Genomic DNA, 17,050 nt, shown 5'->3' with positions numbered 1-17,050 from the left:
GCTCCCCACGAAGCTATTCCTATATCCTTTAAGATCTCTCCTTAACCATTAGCAGATAATCTCCTTTTACTGGTCAATACTTCTTTATATTAAACTTTCCCTGTTCAAATGACTAGTGTGGTTTGTTTCATGCCTGGACACTTGCAGATGTGCCCCTGTCCAGAGGGGAAGACCAGTGTCGGTCTGAGAAAGGGCCAGGACCAAAGACCCATTCACAGTAATACTGACAGAAAAACCTCCACTGGCTGAGCAGCCGCTCTGTGCCAGGCCCAGAGCCCTGACGGAGGAGGCGTTCTGGCTATCACTGGCAGCAGAAGGCATCCTAACTGACACAGTCTCTTACTCGGAGGACAGGGGGTGGTGATCTGCAGGTGGGGCAGGTAAACAGTTTGTCCTAAATCAAGAAGGACACAGGAAAACCCTTAAAGTGCTTATAACTTTTACGGAACCTAGCCCTAAAATTGACTAGACAAAAGGACGGTTCTGTCTGGGGACTTTCTCACCTTCAGAACACTGGGAAGGCTCTTTTCTGGCATGAACTCTCTGACGTCTAATAAGCTCTGAACTCCACCTGGAGGCTTTCCCACATTCTTTGCAGACGAACGGTTTCCCTCCCCTGTGGATTCTCAGATGCTGACTCAGATACGAGCTTTGACCAGAGGCCTTCCCACACTCATTGCACTCAGAGGCTTCTCTCCTGAATGAATCCTCCGATGCTGAACAACACCGGCACGCCACCTGAAGGACTTTCCACATGCACTACATTCATAGGGTTTCTTTCCTGTATGACTTCTCTGACGCTGAATGAGGTTTCAGCTCTGATTGAAAGTTTTCCCACAGTCACTACACCTAAAGGGCTTCTCTCCAGAATGAATTCTCCGGTGGATTATAAGGTGTGAGCTATATGAACGCTTTACCACATTCACGACATTCATGTTGGAGTTTTCCTATGGGTGACAACCAACCACCCGAAACTTTTCCCCTGGGCAGGGCACCACCTCAGTCCCTCCACTTCGGGATTTCTCTGCTGCTGCTCTAAAGCACCCTCAACTTCAGAAGAAGCTTCAAATGCAGAGGTGCCGGTGGTGGGTTTTTCTGAGAACACCTGAGATTCCACTCCAGTAATGGGCGGTTGTGCCAAGGATCCTCTGTCCTTGGGCTCCGGGTCATCTTCCGCAACAACTGGTGGAAAATGTAAACATCCCTGCTCTGGATGTACAGAAAGATGACACTTGGGTTAGGATTCACACTTCTGGCATGAAAATAAAAGCTTAAAAAATATTCAACAAACACACAACAAAGTCTGGAAGGGTATTTACTTAAATGTGAACAAAAGTTCTCTCTTGGTGATGGGACTGTGCAGCGGGGAGCATTTCTTCTGTTTTCTTTTCCCCTTGCTGATCTGTTTTTTCTAATTTTTCCTTAACGGAACACCGTAAACTGTTATTTGAAAAATAAAATATGTTTCAAGGTAAGATCTTTGTAAGATTTACTCTTAAAAAATGAGAAAAAATGGTGGCATGGTTAAGTTCACATGCTCCGCTTTGGTGGCCCAGGGTTCTCGGGTTTGGATCCGAGGTGAGGGACCTACACATTGCTCATCAAGCCATGCTGTGGTGGCCTCCCACATACAAAATAGAGGAAGATGGGCACAGATGTTAACTCAGTGCCACTCTTCCTCAAGCAAAAAGAGGAAGATTAGCAACAAGTGCTAGCTCAGGGCCAATCTTCCTCACACACATGCACACACACACAAATCAAAAAAAAAAAAAAGAGAGAGAAAAAGTAGTATTTCCAAGAAATTGGGGACCGGTCAAGTGATGTTGTGAGGGAAGGGAAAAGCAAGAAAGCAGCAGCACAGGGTTAGGGGAAAAGAGGTGCCTCCCAAAGGCAGAACGACTCTGCCCCTCCTGACTCTACCCCGCACCTCTTCCCATTCATCCCAGCCCCATAAATCCGCAGCCGCTGCAAAGGATCCCCAAGCAGCGGCCTCCTTTACTGAAGGGCCGACTGCCAGTTCGGGGCCTCCTCCCTGCTTGGTGCTCCCTGCCTTTCCCTGTGGCCTGCTCCTTAGAAAAAGAAGAGAAGAGTGCTTTGCCTTGTTTTTAACTGTCTGTGACACTTTTTGTGTTTTATCTGTAACACTCTCTGTAGTCTGCAGAGGACAAAAAGCAACTGCTGTAAGAGACAACTCAGGAACATCTGATTTAAAACATACCTCTTGTTTTTTCAGGTTAAAAGCTTGTGGTTAAAGAAATCTGCAATATTAAAGAAATCTTGCTGAAAAAACATGAAATGATAGCTAGCTTCTTTTCAAAAGTATCAAGCTGATAAATGAATAGAGACTTACTAAATAGAAGTAAAGGAGGCAAGAAAAAGTCTGGAAGTCAGGCAAGGAAGCGCCAGGAGGTAAAAACACACTTTTGGAATAGACTCTAAGATTAATCTCCATTTCTAGTTTCTCCGTTTTTCCGCTTTGTTTCTAACAAGAATTTGTTTTTTCAGATGCTCTTGTTTGGTGGTGGGGCTGTGGTGTAAAACCAAATATTAAACAGAATCTTCTTCTTTTGTTTTTTTGAGGAAGATTAGCCCTGAGCTAACTACCGTCAATCCTCCTCTTTTTGCTGAGGAAGACTGGCCCTGAACTAACATCCGTGCCCATCTTCCTCTACTTTATACGTGGGATGCCTACCACAGCATGGCTTGCCAAGCGGTGCCATGTCCACACCCGGGATCCGAACCGGCGAACCCTGGGCCGCCAAAGCAGGATGTACGAACTTAACCGCTGCACCACTGGGCCAGCCCCTAGAATCTTCTTGACTAACAACACATTCACGTTCTGTCACAATGGTTCACAATGTTACAGAGGTCCACAAGGACAGTTCACAGTCCTGCGGCTGAGTCTAGAGTCTGGCACAGAGGCGAGGATGTCTCTGAGGGTGTATGCAGGCTGGGAAGGAAGTTTTTGCAGTAAATTGGAAGGGTAGAGCGTAAGGGTTGACATAAGGGAGTTTCAAATAGAGCTTTCAGATGGGGTAAGTGGTACATAAAGGTGATGACAGGCTGTAGCTCACATGGCAGTTGCTCTAAGCTTAAAGTGTGTTTTGGGAGGCATGGGGAAGTTACAAGAGAAATGATCTCAAGGCTGGCCTCCAGCTCGGGTCAGAGGTATTATGAACTAGGAGTCAGAAGCAGTGGAGATGATGAGGCAGGAAGTGAATGAGCTATTTCCTGGTCCTGTTTTAGGGCTCTCTAAAGCTAGGAGAAGCTGGTGGGGCTTTATAGCTAGATATGATATGTTTTATTTAATCTTCAGAGTGACCTTATGAGGTAGATGATTATTATTCCTAATTTTACAGGTGATGAAACAGGCTAAGTCTCTCCCCTAGCAGGTAAGAATAATAAGGCCAGGATGACGATAGCCAACTTCTGAGCACGGCTATGTGCCCTTTATACTCCCTCCTGCTCCTCTCCCTCCCCACAGAATCCTGCTCCTCACCACTCTCTGGGAAAGGCTGGGTCTCCTGAGGCTGGAGCCGGATGCTTGGAGCCTCCTGGGCTGCTCCCAGAGGTGCCTTCTCCTCCCACGGCTCTTCCTGGGCAAGTCCATGTGCAGGGCCTGGGACCTGGAGGTGATCAGGCACCACTCGGTTTAGGCGGGACCAAAGCTAACAAGGAGACTTCAGAGAGCCTCCCCAGGGTCAGCACAGGGGAAGGAAGAGGAGCTGGAGTCTCATTCAGGCTTGAGGGCAGGAAAGACAGACAGAAACACACACTAGCCGCTCCACCTGGCCTCAGAGAGGTCTGAACTTGGCAGCTGCCCCCACTGCTGCCCTCTGTTCAGCCCAAAGCTCACTGATCTGGCTCCCACAACAGAGCACATTTCCCCTTCCCACCTGCAGTCCCGCTTCCTCAAGTCCTTTCTCTAAACCCTCCAGCACAGTCACAGCCTCCTCTCCACTTTCAGGGTGATGTCCCCGCACACAGGATTGGAGCTCCCCAGGCAGGATGGTCAGGAATTGCTCCGGCACCAGTAACTCCAGGATCTGCTCCTTGGTGTGCCTGTCGGGCCTCAGCCACTCGCAGCAGAGCACCCTGGCCTCCCGGGGACCAGGCGTCTCCTGGTGGCAGAGCTGCCTGAAGCGTCGGCAGAAGATCTCTTGACTGGGAGAGTGGTGCCCATGTAGCCTGGGCTCATACCCCCAAGCCTGTTCCTCTTCCTTTGGCTCCATTGTCATAATCTTCTCTTGATCCTGTCTACCCTGAAGGGCCAGAATTTCAGCTGCCGTTGGTGATACAGCCATCCTAGCCTGGACCAGCTCTGGAGAAGGCCCATACCGGCTGGAGACTTCCAGGGGCACTCTGTAACACAAGAAATCATCATTCTTTTTTTCTTCATTCATCAAACACACATCAGCATCTACACAGAGCCAAACCTTGTGCTATACCCTTTAATCCTTTTTCCTCCATCTCTCCCCAGAATCCTGTTCCACTAAGAGTCACTGCCTCTGAGAAACTTGCAATCTGGTAGACAGCGATGTAAAGTGTCTTCTACAATACCACCAGATAAATGCTAAAGCAGGAAAAATAGCGTTCTGGGAGTCTACAGGAAGAAACAAGTTTGGAGCAAAACCCCAGTTTCCAGATTTAGAGCCTAGTGGTGAACAGCTTTCAGCGCCAGGTGACTTGCGTGTTTTCAATTTTGATTCTCTCAAAGATGCTGGAGAGGCAGCCTCCTTCCAAATGGCCCCCATCATCTTTTCTCAAATTTCTGGAGCGGCCACAGCAAAACATACATATATATTTAAATTCCTTCGAAGGGGTTAGATCTTATTCAAACGCCCAGGATATGTACAGGGCCTTGTTACGGCTGCTATGAGTAAGACTTGATCTTGGGTGAGGTGTCCAGCGTCAGGAAAATCCAAGAGGGAAGGAGGTGGGACTCACCCAGAGGCCATTAAAGTGCACAAACGGGCCGTTGGCCGAGGAAAAAGGCGGCGCGGACCAGCACCGCAGCAGCCTGATTCTCAAGGCGCTGCCCGGCGGCCCCAGCCCAGCTCCACGTCCACGCACGGCCTTGGGCAGGTGCCCGCCCGACGGCCCTGGGGACGGGGCTGCCGTCCAGGCCAGCTACAACTCTCCACTCCCGCCGTTCACTTTCCCCTGGGATCTCGAGAATGGGGAAGGGGGGCACCGCCCCCCCCCACGCCCCCACACCCCCACACCACGTGACGCAAGCCCTGCAGCGGAGCGCGGGGACCGCGGGGACCCAGACCGCTCTCCGCGCAGACACGCGCAGCCCTGGCCTCGGCTCCTCGCGGGTCTGCCTGCAGGGTGGGCTCGCTGCAGAAAGCGCCGCTGCCTCCGGGACCCGCACGCCGGGAGGCGTCCGGGAGCTCAGCCTCGCAGGCGGAGGCGGGCCGGCGCGAGCGGCTGATGGGGCCCGCGGTCGGCGGGCCGCGCCCCGATGTGCAGTTGTCCCCAAGGGGCGGTCCAGGCGGGCTGAACCGGCTGGGAAATTCGAGACCCGAGCACGGCCGGTTGCAGCACTTTCTCCTGTGTTATTTTCCAGTTGCGTCTTCCTAGACCTGCTCTGAGAATCACAGCTGAGGAAGAAGATATCCTCGAGGAGAAAATATTCCCCACCGCCGACCTACCCGTGTCCATTGGTAAATAAACAGTCCCTGGGGAGGAGAGAAAAGAAATCTAAGGTTTCACATATTGGGGTAGGGGAAATAGGACTTGTTGGTGGAGAGAGTTGTTGCTATCTTGTTTTCCAGTACTGATAGAGAAACACGCATCCGATGAGGAGTTCTAGGGAGGGCAAGGGGACCATTATGAGAATGGAAGAGTACCACAGAACAAACTATAACAAGGGAAAAAATAGAATGCACTAGAACTATTGCAAACCAGCAAAAACCAGAAAGACTCCAGTTGGATCAAAAGAGGACATCAAAAGCAAAATTACAAAGTGTCTAGAAGGCAATGAAAAGAACACTTCACGGTAAAAGCTAGGGGACCCAGCAACAGCCATCCTTGAAAACGTATGGCCTTCATTACCTCCCTAATCAATGAAGACAGATATAAAAGAATTTAAAATTCACTCTAAGAAACCTTACAAGCATAGTAAGATAAACCCAAAGAAGCAAGGAAAAGTGAGTCAATAAAGATAAAAACTAATGACATGAGGGCCGGCCCCGTGGCCAGTGGTTAAATTTGCGCACTCCCCTTCGGTGGCCCAGAGTTTCCCTGGTTGGGATCCCGGGCACGGACTTGGCACCGCTCATCAGGCCACGCTGAGGCGGTGTCCCACATGCCACAACTAGAAGGAACCACAACTAAAGAATATACAAGTATGTACTGGGGGGATTTAGGGGAGAAAAAGCAGGAAAAAAAAAAAAGAAGAGTGGCAACAGTTGTTAGCTCAGGTGCCAATCTTTTTTAAAAAAACACTAATGACATGGAAAAGTTAAAAATAGTAGAAGGCATAAATTCAAACGCTGATTTCTTTGAAAAGAGCAATAAAGTAGATAAACTTGTTTAGATCCTGATTAAGAAAGGGAAATACAAATTAACAAGAATAGGAATGAGAAATAAAACATAACCACAGAATCAGAAGAGATTAAAAGAATTAGAGACTATTACATTCAACTTAACGGTAGCATATTTGAAAACCTAGACGAAATCTGAAACCCTAGATGATCTTCTAGTAAAATATAAATTACCAAAATCATGTGCACCAGCTAAATGTTTGTAAAACAACCCTGACTCTGGTGGAAGAGCCCAAGAAAGTGCTACAGAGGAATTCCATTTAGATGTAACATGAAGCACTGTGTTCAGGCAGACATTTCTAAATGCGAATCAAAATGTTTAACTAGAAACCAACCCTGAAGTTTAATTTGAAATAAATGAATACTTTGCCCAAGCAAAATATTGTTTAACCTGAGTTTTTTCTGTAATGTATAGTTTATGCTTATATCTAGAGGAGAAAGAAAAGCAAAGAAAATTACACATACTCTGCTCTTGTGATGAATATAGTTTTCAATGAAAAAAACTAGACAATTAAAAACTCAGACATTCGTTCAAGCATTTATTGAACAAAAATACATATGTAAATTGGGGTCTCGGTTGGAGGTGAGGGGACACACACACAGTTCCCTGCTTTCAAAAAGCTCAGTGTCTAGGTAGTGGGGAGTGTGAAGAAAACAAGAGAACATACATAAAAGATTGACAGTATAATAATGGCTTCCTGTAAGCTGCGAGATTGGAGAAACAAAGGTTTATTCATTCAAACAAATTCTGCTTGAGTGTTTGATTTTTTCTTACAATGAAAAATATAAAAAAAGAAAAAAAAAAGCGCCACAGCATTTCTCTTTAAAGAATTGAGAGGCCGGCCGGGTGGCGCAGCGGTTAAGTTCGCACGTTCTGCTTCAGCAGGTTGGGGTTCACCGGTTCGGATGGCATGGCACCGCTAGACAAGCCATGCTGTGGCAGGCATCCCACATATAAAGTAGAGGAAGATGGGCATGGATGTTAGCTCAGGGCCAGGCTTCCTTAGCAAAAAGAGGATTGGCAGCAGATGTTAGCTCAGGGCTAATCTTCCTCAAAAAACCAAACCAAAACAAAAAAATCAAAGAATTGAGTTGTATGCCTGACAGAACTTGTCAAACGTGTTACCTGCATTTAAAGAAAAAGTTAAAGTGGTAGGGACTCTAAAAGCTACAGGGGATCAGAGGGCCTGAGATAGAGAACTGGACCTTAAAGGAGTTAGCATGAGGCGGTGGCTGTTTAGGGAGAGTAATTAGACCAGACCCTGAACTGGAGGGTCTCATGAAGTGAGAGACCAGTCTGTATGGGATCTGACGAGAGAGCGTATTAAATGCCACGCTAAGACCTTTTACTTTACCTTTACTTCAGGCAGCCACCGGCTCTGTTTTTGAGTGTGAGTTTCCATGTGTTTGTGTGTGAGAGCACGAGAGCAGTGTTTTGAGAAAATCAAATAGAGGTGTATGTGACGGCTTAGAAAGGTCAACAGTTTCGAGGCTACTGCAAGAACAACGGGGGACCGAGGCTCGGAGAAGAAGCGTTGCTGCGCTGTCACCCTCAGGACCTAAAGGTGCTGCCAGAGCTGACCCAGCGATTCTTTATGCGCACAGGAAAGAAAGCACAGGGGGCGGTCTCCGTGCTCACACATGCACAAACATGGTCTTGGGTGCCTTTCAGAGGTAATCGGGAGAAACCATTTTACCCAAGATTCTCATCAAGCTCCTTCAAACTTGCCCCGTGCCGTTCAAGGCCCTCTTCACCACAGGCTTAACTCAGGCTCCCCAGACAAGACACGGTCATAGTGTCACCTCCTTTACCAGAAGTTTAGGTCTTCTAAGCTCATCAACTTCAAAGGCAGAGGCAAAGGTCCTCCGAATCTTCATTTTTTCAGAGATTCAGAAGCTGGAAGGAGAAATGACTTGCACTCTCACTCCAGTCAAGGGACATCAACATATTTACCCGCTATGTTTTCAACATCCTCAGCTGCTACATTCAAACCCATCCTGCTTCAGGGAAGAAATGGTTTTAGAAGAAGGCAGCTAGATAAGGAGTAGATTTAGTGACCAATGTCATTGGAGTGCTTGGTAAAAGCAGATTTGATAAGAGGGTTGGGAGAGGAACCTCAATGGGTTGAGGAAGAGGCATAAAGAATTGGAGACAATGAATGCAGACAAGTCTTTAGATAAAAATTGGCTATGAAGAGAGATGATATAAGCTAAAAATGGGATCAGGAGAGGGAGGGTTCAGTTTTGCTTGCTTTGTTTTTTAGGATGGAAGACACTGGAACATACTTTTTCACATTTGGGAAGGGGCAGTGGAGAAGAACGTTGAAGATACAGGAAAGAGATGGGATAATTGGATGGAGCGAGGTCCCAGAGGGAGTGGGATAGGAAGCAGAGATAGAAAGGAGTTCTTCTATTGAAAAGGGAGCAAAGATGCAGGTGGATACATGTATGAGAGACGGTTGAGGGATGAGGATGGGAGCAGAAAGTTGAAAACGTTTCTGTGAAGGTCTCTAATTTCTCTGTGAAGTAACAGATAAGATGATAAGAAGGGGTGGTGGGTGGGTAGTTAGCTGTGTAAAGAGGGAGGGCAGGTATGAAGTGGTTATTAGAGACAGTGGGAGAGAATGCTGACTGGAGATTGCATTCGTGTTGAGTGCCCAAGGGCATAAGTCTCCCTAGGTGTGTGATTTTCTTCCTCAAGCCAGGTGCAGGCTCAGAAAAGGGCACAGTTGGGGGTGTCCACAGCAGGTTTTTATTTTGGCTAGGTACATGCGACTGAAGGACACTGAGGCAAAAAGGTAAATGAGGCGAAGATATTGGTGAAAGTTGCGGAAGCATTGGGCAATGGTCTAGCAGGGAACGAGTTAAACCAGGAAGGATGATGGATGGGACATAGGAGAAAGGTCACCGGACTGGAGAGCCTGGGGAGGTATAAGAATGCAAAGATTAAAGCACACCACAGGGCCTTGGCTCCTCTGAAATAATTCAGATGGTCCAAAGAACCTTTCCCAACTCACTAAAATTTGCCTTCAGATATGAAAAAGTTAAGACTTCCTCATTCTCTCTGATTATTACCTTCTCGAAACCAGTTAAGGCACCAAGTGGAATTAAACTTCTCGCACTGTCATATTCACAGGGTATTTATCGATCTGATCTCTCAATACTTTCATAAAACAGCTTAATCTTAGCCTCTCCAAGAAAAATCCTGATTCCACTCTGTAGGACTATAGAAACGTTTCTCAATTTAACTGCTAAATTTGTGTCTCCGAGACATAGCAGCCTACAGAAGGACAAACAATGCACAGTTCCACTTATACGAAGTAGCTAAAATAGTCAAAGTCATAGAGGCAGAGAGTAGAATGGCGGTTGCCCGGGGGAGGGGGAAGAAGGGAGCAGCTGTTCAACGGGCGCAGTTTCAGTTATGGAAGCTGAGTAGGTTCTAGACATCTGCTGCACGTTGTGCCTACAGTTATCAATACTATAGTGTACACTTAAACCTTTGCTAAGAGGGTAAATCTCATGTTGAATGTTCTTAACAACAAAAAAGAAAAAAGATATAGCATCCTTGAAAATTTGTAAAAATTCCTGCCCCACTCCTTGCCATTTACTTACATTTCCACTAGGCCAAGCCCCTTCTAACTTCAGGCAGGATCGGGAAATGCAGGATGCTGTGATCTTCCAGAAGGCTTGAGCAGGGAGAACGCGTCGTCTCCTTTCCTTCAAAGTGCCTAAGGTAAGCACTGCCCAGGGGAGCTGCTGAGAGCAGCGGCTGCCGTTTGTCGTCTACTGTGTGTCTAGAACTACGCTAGTGCTGAACGAAACTGTCTCATTTCCTCTTCACAACAGCCCCACGAGGAGGGATCATTCTTGTGATGTTACAGATAAGAAAACCAAGCCTCAGAAATGTGATAAAAACTTGCCTAAGGTCACACAGATAAAAGTGACAGAGCCTGGAATGTCAGTGCGTCAGACTCCAAAGTGCCATTAAACTTTTAAATCCTGCAGAAGAGATTCAGTTACAACTTCCACGCTCACGTGAAAGAAGACAGCTGTCCTATGACTCACTATCCACTTCCTTTTCCTAGGTTAGCTGCTTCTGTATATAATTTTACTGTGAATGGAGAAACAAGCTCAAACTCCCTAATCTATATATTGACATTTATTTATTCTAACGAGAAAACCTCAAGACCATTTGCAGACTTTGGGATTAGACTGCGTCCCAGGAAGGAACCCCCACCCTGGAGTTCAGGATGGCATCCTGTATGTTCCCCTGGGACAGTTCATATTACAGATAAAAAGATAGGGGAGAAGCTATTAGATTCCTGGTGCTGCTGGATAGGACGTACAAGGGCACCATTCCATGATGATATAGGTGTTTTATACCAAGTTCCTCCATTTGCAGGATTTCTCTGTGGTGTGGAATCTCTGATGATAAAGGGGTAAAAATGTAATTAAAGGCTTACCCCATCAAGGTTTCTGTGGGATGCATTTAAGAAGGACATACCTGCACATGGCCTGAGGCTAAGTACTCTAAACCGAATCAGACAGAAATCGCTCTTAGGAAGCTTAGAATTTTCCAAGTAGTTATGATGCCTAGGTAGACACAACAGTAATTAAAAACAAACAAATATCTATATGTCTCCATCCACCCATCTATCTATCTGTCTATCTATGTATCCGTGTACGTATGTATGTATGTGTCTATCTGTCCATCTGTCTGTCTGTCCGTCTGTCTGTCTTTATCATTACTGTCTTCCTAGGGCTATGATCCTCTGTGGTTTCTCTGAGGCTAAGACCTGAGCTCTGACTGAAAGGATTTCTGCACTCGTTATGTTCATGAACTTTCTCTCCAGTGTTAATTTTCTGACGCCTAATAAGATCTGAGCTCCATCTGAAGGCTTTTCCACATTCTTTACATTCATAGGGCTTCTCTCCACTGTGAACATCTGTGATGTTGAGCTCTGGTTAAAAGTCTTGGACACTGACTGCATTCATAGGGTTTCTTTCCACTGTGAATTCTTTGATGCTGAGTAAGTTGTGAGCTCCCCCGAAAGCCTTTCCCACATTCGCTGCATTTATAAGGCCTCTCACCTGAATGGATTCTCTGATGTTCTATAAGGACTGAGTTCCTACTGAAGGCCTTTCTGCATTCACTGCATTCATAAGGTTTTTCTCTAGTGTGAACTGTTTGATGTCTAATAAGATCTGAGCTGCCCTGGAAGGTTCTTCCGCATTTATTACATTCATAAGGTTTCTTTTCCTTGTGAATTTTCTCCTGTCCATTAAGTTCTGGATCTGAACTAAACGCTTTCTCATATTTAAGTTTTTCTCCAATATGAAGTCTTTGATGTTTAAGAAAAACTGTGTGCCCACTGAAGGCTTTCCCACATTCAGGGCATTCGTAGGGTTTTTCTCCACTATGGGTTCTTTGATGCTGGATAAGAAGGGAAGTCTGCCTGAAGGCTTTTCCACATTTGCTGCATTCATAGGGTTTCTCCCCAGTATGAATTCTCTGGTGGGTAACGAGATGTGAGCTCTGACTGAAAGCTTTCCCACAGTCACTACATTCATAGGGTTTCTCTCCACTGTGAATTCTGTGATGTATAGTAAGATCTGAGTTTTGATCGAAGGCCTTTCCACATTCATTGCATATATACGGCTTCCCTCCACTATGAATTCTCCGGTGCAGGACACGGTTTGAGCTTCCCCTGAAAGCTTTTCCACACTGATTACATTCACAGGGATTCTCCTCACTATGAATTTGCTGATGTCGAATGAGAGTGGAGCTCTGACTAAAGTCTTTGCCACAGTCACCACAAACATAAGGTTTCCTTCCTGTGTGAATTCTTTGATGTGTAACCAGGTTTGAGCTCCTAGTGAAAACCTTTCCGCATTCACTGCACTTACAGGTTCTCTTTACGGTATGGATTTTCTGATGCTGAGTAAGTCCTGACTTCTGTTTGAAGCTCTGGCCACTTGCCTTGCCCCTATAGGTTCTTTCCTCTGCAGAAACTCTCTGATGTGTAACAAATGGGCTCAGATCACAAATTCTCACCTGCTTATCATATTTAAGTTTTCCCTCTCTTATAAGGGTTTTCTTAAGGATACTGTTCACTTGACTGAAGCTCCTGTCCTCAAAAAAGGATTGTGCCGGTCCAGCCTCTCACGGGTTTACCTGCTGCCTCTCCAAGCTGTTCTTAAAGTCACTGGGTCCTAAGAATTTACATCCATGGGGTATTTGTATTGGGTGTCCTGATTCTATTTCTTCCGAAATTTCCCACTTTAGCTTCCATTTCTTCTGTTAGTTTTCTTTTCATTATCTGAAACATAAATTAAAAGTATAAATGGTTGCCTTCTCATGCTAGGAGAAAAGAAACTCTTAGAAGGTGGCAAATAATCAAAGGAAAGCATTTCTGTGTTTGGGTTGAGCTTCTAAATTCTCAAAAACAGTTTTATAACCTAAGAAAGAGAAAGGCTTCTAAAGCTAACTTTTATGGTTTATGAAAGCAGTTCCCAAACTTGACTGATTGTCAGAAACACATGGGACAGCTACTGAATCAGAATTTGAGTCCACTTCATTCTTCTCTCTGCAGACCGTCTTTCTCTTTTATTACCTCAGCCCTTGGATCTTAAAATTTCCTTTATTTGGAAGACCAGCCCTGGATGAACTAGAATTTTTTAGTTCCAGTTCCAAAATCTTAGAAAAAAGAATCAGCTGTCCCAGCTTAGGTCAGGTGTCAACTTCTCTCTAACCAGGGGTGGCAGGGTGAGTGCAGGGCTTGGGGGATCACACAGGGTAAACTTGTCTGCTGGGAGCCCCTCTGTAGGTGAGAAGGACGGTTAGGGAGATCATGGTGAGCAGCCTCGAGACTTCAAAAGTTGTTTATGACATAATTTTTGCCTGAGAGGTGAGCCCTTCACTACAGTTTCATTTTCTTGGCCATTTAGTGGATATACTCAAGATATAGGGGGAAGAATGGCAAGTGGCTTTTATCTCAAGTGTCAACCGTGAAGGACTGAAAACTGGTTGGCTTAAAACACCAGTTTAAGTGCTGAGGCTGTTCGTGGGCTCGTAAGAACAGAGTACTGTGTACGGGCAGAGTGTGGATTACTTAAATTCGCCATGGGTGTGCGGGGGAATCCAGAGAGTAGTGGAGGTAAAGGAAGGACGGGATGGGCTTGCTGTCCCTACATAGGAGCAAAGGAAAGATGCCAACAGAACATAGAAAAGATTACTCTTGGGGCCGGCCCGGTGGCCGAGTGGTTGAGTTTGCATGCTCTGCTTTGGCAGCCCAGGGTTTTACCGGTTCAGATCCTGGGTGCGGACATGGCACCGCTCATCAGGTCATCCTGAGGCAGCGTCCCACATAGCACAACCAGAAGGACTTACATCTAGAATATGCAGCTATGTACTGGGGGGCTTTGGGGAGAAAAAGGAAAAATAAAATCTTTAAAAAAAAAGAAAAGAATATGGGCTCTGGATACAGACTCCTGAGTCTGCCTCTGCCATTTACTTGCTGTGTGGCCTTTAGTTACTTAACCTTTCTGTGCTTCTGTTTCCTCATCTGTAAAATGTGGACAGTAATAGAACCTAAGAGAGGTTTCGTGGGGATTAAATGAGTCAATACATGTAAAGTGCTTAGCCTGGCTCAGTTAGCTTTCAGTAAATAATGCATAGTTTAAATTTTGTTACTTGGTTAATAATCTTGACACCCAGATCTGCTCCAGTTCAGACTAGACAATGCTGTTAGTTATACATCAGTTTCATCAGGTTAATCACTGTTCAAAAACCTTTACTTCTCCCTATTTATTACTGTATCAGATCTAACTTTCCTTTACTTTTTATTTATTTTTAAAAGATTTTATTTTTCCTTTTTTCTCCCCGAAGTCCCCCGGAACATAGTTGTGTATTTTTAGTTGTGGGTCCTTCTAGTTGTGGCATGTGGGACACCGCCTCAGCATGGCCTGATGAGCAGTGCCATGTCTGCACCCAGGATTCGAACCGGGGAAACCCTGGGCCGCTGAAGCAGAGCGCACGAACTTAACCACTCGGCCACGGGGCAGGCCCCTATTTTATTTGACTTTGACAGATGTCCATAATCTGGTCCCAACATAGTCGTCTGTTGTGATTTTCCTTTACTCTGTAAGGGCAGGGTGGTTGTTCCGTGTGGTATCCCAGTGCCTACAACAGAGTTTGGCACGTTGTATTCACTCAGTAATTACCCATTCAGTGAGTGAATACAGCAATTCAAAACTGCTGCTCTAAATAAGCCAAGTCCTCCTCTGACTTCCACATCCAAACCAGGCTCCCCCTCCTTTTGAGGGTCTTTCTGGGAAAGTGGTTAAGAGCACAGACTTTGGAACCAGACTTGCTTCCAATTCTGGCTCTGCCATTCTCTAACTGGAGACCTCAGACGCGTTTCCTGACGTCTCTGTACCTTACCTATTTATGGGGTTTCCACCTTTGTAGGGTTTTCACCTGCTTTGTAGGGTTGATAAGGATTAACTGAATGAATATAAAGCACTTAGAATGGTGCCTGCCACACAGTAGGCACTAGGTAAGTATTAGGGGAAAAACAAGTACACAAAATATGAGACCCCAAATTTAACTTTTAGTTATACACGGTCATCTTGTCTCCCAAGCTCCAGATCATTTGACCTTTTCTCCTCTCTTGACTTTTCAATTGTTATTAAAATATCTCTTTTATTGGTTTTTCCTTTCAACTCCACGTTACAAATTAGGAGTGTATCATTCTCTATTTGCACCATTTCAACAGTTTCAAAGCTGGTGTTCCCTGCCTTCCTCTAATCTTATCTATTTCTCTTTCACTACTGTGAAAATACTTTTTCTACATTAACACTTACCGTGTGGGACTCTGATTCGAAGCGCAAATATTCCGGATTCGGGAGCAGTCTAAGATCTAGGCCCCCGACTGTAGCGACAGCTCTTCCATCACAGCCCATCTTAGATTTCCACTGGAGTCAGCCCCCTGCTAGTTAAGCGCGGGCATCAGTGCAAGATATCAGGATGGTCCCTTTGATTTGCTAGAGGCATTTCTGGGGGTAGAGGAGATAAGGACGTGGGCAGGGAGCCTCTGACTTTTTAGAGAGGACATTTCACAACAGGGAACAGAGACAGTTCTGTATCCCAGAGGGATTTAGACGCCTGTGATGCTTGCTCAAAATTCAAGAAGCCACCGCCCTGACACCCATCCAATCCGGAAGAAACTTCGTTTTGCGAAGGTCAAAAGGTCCCCATTAACAACCTTCGAGTCCCTGAAGAAGCTCCTCACGCGGAAGCCCGGGGCCCTCCTCGCTCCTGCGCTCGGTCCTCGCCGCGCTCGCCTTGCGCGCGGGCCGGCAGAGCACAGCGCCCGCCGCGGCTCTGGGCGCGGGGACCACAGTTCTGGCGCCGGCCGGCTAGCGAGAGCCATCCTGCCGGCCCGGACCACCGGCCTCCGTGCGGTGGGGCCGCGAGCGGGGAGCCGAGCGCTGGGCCGGGCCGGACGGGACCCCAGCGGCTCGGTCAGAGGGGCAAAGCCGGCAGCCCGGAGCCCGGGAGCCCTGATCCGCGCGCGCGGCCACTGCGCGGGCTCGTCGCCAGGCTGCCATCGGTGTCCCCGTCACTGAGCGGCTCCTCCGCAGCCTCGGCCATCGTGCCCCACCGCGACTGGTCACCGGGAGCCGCGGCCGCTCGGGGAAGCTTGCGGCCGGCGCTCCCCACCCCTCGGCGCGCGCCACTGGCTCCGGCTCCCGGCGGCGCGCCCGGCCACCGAATCGAGTCCTCCTTCCTTCCTAGACAAGCCCGGAGGGAGGGCCGCGCTGCCGCCACGCGAGCCCTCGTCTGTCCCGTGTCTGGGGCTCGGCCCTCCGCCCGGTGTCGGGGTACCTGCAGAGAGGACCCAGTCCCCGCCCAGGAAGGGCTCAGTCTAGTGGAGCGACAAGTAAATGCTAACTGCTGTGCTGTGCCGGCTGGTCTGTGGGAGCACAGCGGGAGCACCCAACCCCGACCGGGCGTCGATGGGGGAGGGCATGTGCGGGAACTGGGAGATGCTGCTGCCCTGCCTAGGAAAACGGGCATTGGAGTCAGGCCTGAATTTGCATTCCAGTTTCTTCTCTTACTAGTTCTGGGTCTCTGAGCAAATTACCTTGTCTTCTGACCTTAGTTTCCTGTTTAGAAAACCGGGATAACAGTAGGACCACCAATGAAGACAGAGACTAAGAATCTAAGAGAAATTGGTGTTAAGTTCTTATCATGGTACCCAACGCTAGGAAGTAGTAAAAAAAATAACAGAGCTAGGGAAGGAGGGAGAGAGCATGCCTGGCAGAGGGAACAGCCTGCGGAAAGGCCATAGGGCAAGAGGGCAGTGCCTAGGTCCTTGGGAATTGCAGACAGTTCAGGGGTAAATGTTGGATTTAGAAAGGTAAGCACTTTGCAGAAAGCCCTCCCCAACTCGGTCAAACTCCCCACTGCAGTAGCATGCGTCTCCTTTGTGGCA

At 47.2% G+C, this 17,050-nt stretch overlaps 2 protein-coding genes across 2 annotated transcripts; both read right to left on the bottom strand.

The window, feature by feature from the left end:
- Positions 1 to 334: 334 nt before the first annotated feature.
- Positions 335 to 4,356, bottom strand: ZNF232 (zinc finger protein 232). Its single transcript, XM_070563115.1, is given in 7 exon segments — positions 335 to 500; positions 502 to 686; positions 689 to 906; positions 908 to 949; positions 951 to 1,209; positions 3,500 to 3,626; positions 3,897 to 4,356. Coding segments are annotated over 7 exon segments (1,284 nt in total). The 5' UTR covers positions 4,305 to 4,356; the 3' UTR covers positions 335 to 455.
- Positions 4,357 to 7,077: 2,721 nt separating this feature from the next.
- LOC103541910 (zinc finger protein 594-like) lies at positions 7,078 to 16,206 on the bottom strand. Its single transcript, XM_070563763.1, has 3 exons — positions 16,129 to 16,206; positions 10,164 to 12,711; positions 7,078 to 8,448 (listed from the first exon to the last, which is right to left on the bottom strand). Exons 1-2 carry the CDS (start codon positions 16,204 to 16,206, stop codon positions 11,470 to 11,472), a joined length of 1,320 nt encoding a protein of 439 aa, XP_070419864.1. The 3' UTR covers positions 7,078 to 8,448; positions 10,164 to 11,469.
- Between the last annotated feature and the right edge of the window lie 844 nt (positions 16,207 to 17,050).

This window comes from Equus przewalskii, chromosome 10 (assembly GCF_037783145.1).
Source record: "Equus przewalskii isolate Varuska chromosome 10, EquPr2, whole genome shotgun sequence".
NCBI lineage: Eukaryota > Metazoa > Chordata > Mammalia > Perissodactyla > Equidae > Equus > Equus przewalskii.
Note: the sequence above shows the minus strand (reverse complement) of the source record. Positions and strands in the feature narration are given on the sequence as shown.